The sequence below is a fragment of the Priapulus caudatus genome, unplaced genomic scaffold, assembly GCF_000485595.1.
Source record: "Priapulus caudatus unplaced genomic scaffold, Priapulus_caudatus-5.0.1 Scaffold1264, whole genome shotgun sequence".
In the NCBI taxonomy this organism is placed as follows: domain Eukaryota; kingdom Metazoa; phylum Priapulida; class Priapulimorpha; order Priapulimorphida; family Priapulidae; genus Priapulus; species Priapulus caudatus.
Window position 1 is genome coordinate 101,296 of NW_014578325.1, and position 5,703 is coordinate 106,998.

At 41.0% G+C, this 5,703-nt stretch overlaps 1 protein-coding gene across 1 annotated transcript; it reads left to right on the top strand.

Moving 5' to 3' along the window:
* On the top strand, positions 1–4,003 carry LOC106816023 (protein melted-like; the record flags this gene model as incomplete). The annotated part of the gene is made up of 4 exons (XM_014820563.1): positions 1–74; positions 527–669; positions 932–1,060; positions 3,950–4,003. Coding segments are annotated over exons 1-4 (357 nt in total), but the record flags the coding sequence as incomplete, so codon positions are not given.
* Positions 4,004–5,703: the final 1,700 nt, after the last annotated feature.

The window sequence follows — 5,703 nt, forward strand, 5'->3', positions numbered from 1 at the left end:
GATCAAGAATTTCATCAACAACCAAGTGACCTTTCGTATCCCAATGCCAAGCAATTGTGTTGTGGACACCAGAGGTATAGATGCTTCATTTTTACGAATGTAGAATATGTGATCAACCAAATTTGCATATCTGCTGTGCGAATACTTGTGTTTCTTTTGGGATAAGTGGTTCATTGAGAAGGTTGTGGATGAAAACCATTTTCGCCATATTCAACATTTGGCTCAGTTATGTAGCTTTGCTATTTTCATATTGAACCTATGTAGTCATGCTGAGTGGTTCTGTCAGTTGGCCAGTGGGACAGCATTTATTCATGCTTACATAGAGTTACATCTGTAAGAACATGCTATTATTTTTGTTGTAATTTTATTGTCATGAGGTCTTTGCAAGTGTAACAACAAGGTAAATCATATAACATCTTCAGGAGCTTTGATTGTAGTATTGTGACATGGGATTTACTATGTACTATGTACTATGTGTATATTGTATGTGTTGTGACATACTTATCGTCACGCTCTTCTGTTTTAGGCCACAGAACGCACAAGCGTTTTGCAAAGGTCTACTTTAGCTGTGCTGAGAGAGGAGAACACTGCCTGTACAACCACACTTACCTGAAGATGAAAACACGATGCCCTAGACTTTGGATCCACATGATGTTTCTTACATTGCAGGTATGATTGAGTGTGACCAGATTCGTGATAAAATAAAATAATTCTTAACATTGTCATGTGATTGATGAATTTATTCATCTTCTATCCATGCTTATGTAGTATGATGTGTTTACATCCCTGTAAGTGATTTTGAGGTTAGACTGCGTAACTCAGTTAAGTAAACACGGTGTATTTGTAAAAATCGGTAGTAGACATATACATTTACAGCTGATGCAGGAAAAAACCATAATATGTTGCTGATGTGTATGCTTGTCATATTTAGGCACGTTCAGAGAAGCCTCTCACCCAGGAAGATCAGCAAGTGTTGGCCCTTAAATCTACCTGGGACTCTGTAAAAAATGACGGCAAAAGCTTTGTAGCTCTAATAACCTCAGCCTTCCCTTCCATCAAGGTAGGTTACTTCTGCAGTAAGACTGTGTAGGCTTCGTGTAAAATGCTTCTGTGTCTGGAATTCAGACTGTATCTTGTGTGTTATACAGTTATAAGAAATTTAGTATAGCTTAGAAGTGTGCTTCAGCAAAAAGTGTACTATTAACAGATATAATTGTGCATACACATGTGATACTGTGAAACTCATGTATGCACCCATACACCTTGAATACCTTTCCCGGACAGTTCTTTCATTTCGTGTATATTATACACTCCCAATGACATCACGCGCGTATATTATAGTCTATATTATACACCCCATGACATCAGCGCGTGTATACTTATAGTCCTGATATTTATACACTCCACATGACATCACCGTGTATATTCATAGTCTATATGTATACTGCACTCCGCTAATAGTTAAATACATCCGACACACGCGTGTATAGTTGATAGTCTAATATAAAATACAACTCCCGAATCACTTCCATACGTGTAGTATTATAGTCTATATTATAACACTCCCAATGACATACACGTGTATATTATGTCTTATTATACACTCGCCAATGTCGCATCACACGTGTATATTATAGTCCTATATTATACACTCACATGACATCACGCTGTGGTATATTATCAGTCTAATATTACTACACATCCCAATCACATCACGCATGTATATTATAGTCTTATATTATTACACTGTGCCCAATGCACATCACGCGCTTATATTATAGTCTATATTTATACACTCAAATGCACATCACACGTGTATATTATATGTCTAATATTATACACTCCCAATGACATCACGCGTGGTATATTATAGTCTATATTATACACTACCCAGATGACATACGCGTGTATATTATAGTCTATATTATACACTCAATGCACATCACGCGTGTATATTATAGTCTATATTTACACTCCTCAATCACATGCACGCTGTATATTAGTTATATTATAGCTCATCATCACCGTGTATTATACATTCACTCCCATGACATCACGCGTGTATATTATAGTCCTTATAATTATACACTACCCAATACATCACGCCCGTGTATATTATAAGCTCTATCTTTATACACTCCCACTGACGATCACGCCGTGTATATTAATAGGTCTATATTAAACCAAAAAAAAAAAGAAACTCTCTCAATGACATCAACTGTATATTATAGTCTTATTATACACTCCAATGACATCACAGCGTGTATATTATAGTCTATATTATACACTCCAATGACATCACGCGTGATATATATAGTCTATATTATACACTCCCAATGACATCACGCGGTGTATATATAGTCTATATTATACACTCCCAACTGACATCATGCACGTGTATATTCTAGTCATATTATACACTCCAATGACATCAACACGTGTATATTATAGTCTATATTATACACTCCCAATGACATCACGCGTGTATATTATAGTCTATATTATACACTCCCAATGACATCACGCGTGTATATTATAGTCTATATTATACACTCCCAATCACATCATACGTGTATATTATAGTCTATATGTATACACTCCCAATGACATCACACGTGTCAATTATAGTCTATATTATACACTCAATGACATCACACGTGATATATTATAGTCTATATTACTACACTCCAATGACATCACGCGTGATATTATAGTCTATATTATCACACTCCCAATGACATCACGCGATGTATATTATAGTCTATATTATACACTCCCAATGACATCACCGCGTGTATATTAATAGTCTAGATTATACACTCCCAATCACATCACACGGTGTATATTATAGTCTATATTATACACTCAATGACATCACACGGTGTATATTGATAGTCTATATTATACACTTCCAATGACATCACGCGTGTATATTATAGTCTATATTATACACTCCCAATGACATCACGCGTGTATATTATAGTCTATATTATACACTCCCATGACATCACGCGGTATATTATAGTCGTAGATTATACACTCCCAATCACATCACACGTGTATATTATACGTCTATATATACATCCCAGACATCACGGCGTGTCCATATTATAGTCTTATATAATAACACTCCCAGATGACATCACGCGTGTATATGTATAGTCTATATATACACTCCCAATGACATCACGCGTGAATATTATAGTCTATATTTTACACTCCAATCACATACGCGTGTATAATATATCTATATTATACCACTCCAGGACATCACAGTGGTACAGGGGCGGCGCCACAGGGCGGGCAGGGGGGGGCGGTCGCCCCCTATCATTTGCAAGACAAAGAAAAGAAGAGAAGAAAAAGAAAAGATAAAAGAAAAAAGACATAGAAAAAAAAAGAAAAAGATAAAAGAAAAGGAAAAAAGAAGTAAGAAGAACAAAAGAAACATCTTGCAAAGTGTCTTGCAAATGATGGGTGGGGGGGGGTCACCCCCATCATTTGGCCAAGACAAGGCTAAGAGAAGAAGAAGATTCGATTGCATAATAGATAGGGGGATCGCCCAAAAATGAGTGCGATATGTGAGCCCTAGCCAAGCTGGACCACTTTCATCGAAAAATTCGAAAATTAAGTGTCGAAATTCAATCCATATAAAACCTGTGGCTAATTTGATATCGATGTCGAGTGTGTTATTTCCTTGAGTTCCAAGTTGGACCAATCATTTGTCCGGATGGATTCTGGTTTCCCGGCGAAAGGTAGGCACACTTGAGAATGTTTAACAACTTATAAATTTAAATTATTACAGCGTTCAGACTGGACCTCTAATTCAGAGCGTATCTAGGAAACAACGGTTCGCCCGGGCAAGGTGCTAAAACTTGCCCCCTTCCAACTTCTGACGCCAATGAAAAAATTAAGAAAAAAATTGAATGTTGAGTTTTTCGTTGTTCCTCAGATTAGGACTGCCAATCCTTCAAACTACCCAGGCTACATATCCCAGGCTCAGCAGGTAACAGGCGTGTAGCAGGTGTTTGTGACCAAGGGGGGGGGGTCTCTAACGTGTAACCCAAACTTGGCGAGCGACGCGCAAGGGCGGGTCTGGGGCCCTCCCCCACAAATTTTTTGAAAATTAGGACCCCTAGATGCGTTTTCGCGGCGAGCAAGGCAGGGGGGCGTCGGACCCCGCTGGACCCCCCTGTACACGCCCCCCTGCGGTAATCAACGATTGTCAAATAAAGGATGAAATTATTTCAATGAATCATTTAGTTGGCAGATTGTTTGTTTTCCTTTGCCTTTATTGGTTTTTTTAGCCTTTTGCCTATTTTGCGCTCCCCTGAACATGGCGCCCGGGGCACGTGCCCCCCTTGGCCCCTCCCCTAGCATACGCCACCGCCTCTAATAATACTCTTACATGCTATCTTATTTTTACCTCAGCCACGAAGTGGAGGGAGGTTATGTGATAGGGTCTGTGCATTCGTGTTACACGTTAGCATGTGTGTGTGGTGTGCTGCTGTGTGTGTGTGTGTGGTGTCAGTGTGTGTGTGCCTGTGTGTGTCGGTGTGGTGTGTGTGATAGCTGTGGTGTGTGTGGGTGTAGCTTGGTGTGTGGTGTGTGTGTGTGTGTGTGTGTGCTTGTTGTGTGTCCGTGGTTGGTGTGTGTGTGTGTGGTGTGCGTTGTGTGGGTGTGTTGTGTGTGTGTGTGTGTGGTGTGTGTGTGTGTGGTGTGTGTGTGTGTGTGTGTTGCGTGTGGTTGGTGTGTGTGTGATGTGTGGTGGTGTGTGTGTGTGTGGTGTGTGTGTGTGTGTGGTGTGTGTGTGGTTGTTGTGGTGTGTGTGTGTGTGTGTGTGTTGTGTGTGTGATTACGTTGTGTGTGTCTTGTGTTTGTGTTGTGCTCGTCCTGTGTGTAGTGTGCTGTCGTTATCGTGGTGCTGTGTCGTGTGTGCTGTGGACGCGATCGATAGTTAGCGCGATCAGCGAGCGAGGCAGCACAGCCGGCTGCCTGCAGACTGAGCCAGCAAGCGAGCATACATGTACGCTGGCGTACTCATGGGTGGCGCTGGCGGAGGTATGCTTTCTCCGTGACGTGGCCATCTGTCTAGTTTTAGTTAGTGGTGGTAATGGCGGCGGCCACGCGCGCGCGGCGCGCGTGTGTGTGTGTGTGTGTGTGCGTTGTGCGCGGTTCATCTTCTCCGGGTCATGTTTTTCTCTGCCTCTACATAATAGCAACAACATTATTGGTTCAAAAGTGCTACAACCATAGATTTTTAAAGCAAACTCACTGTTCCCCCCACAGTCCGAGACCCCCTCTTTTAAACTGTGTCCTAGTTCATAGCATTGAATTTCAACGAATCCTAGCTAGTTCGGAGACCCCCATTTTCGAACATAGCGGCGGTTCCCAGAGCATACCACATTCAACAAACATTAGTTCGCAAGACTGACCATTTTTAGCGTCTGAGTTAGTTCTAGAGCCCCCCCACCCATTTTAAATTTCGCGAGCCTGGATTCACTTACCAGATATTACCTACCATAATGTGAGTCGCCCCCGGGTTTCATTCTCCTTGGTTCCGCCTGCAACAATTTTTTTGTTAGAATTTGAGGGCTTTGCAATTAGCTAAACTCTGAGAGCTTCCCGNAAATCAATCATGCACATCATGCACATCAATCATGTACATCATGCACATCAATCATGCACATCATGCACTACAATCAT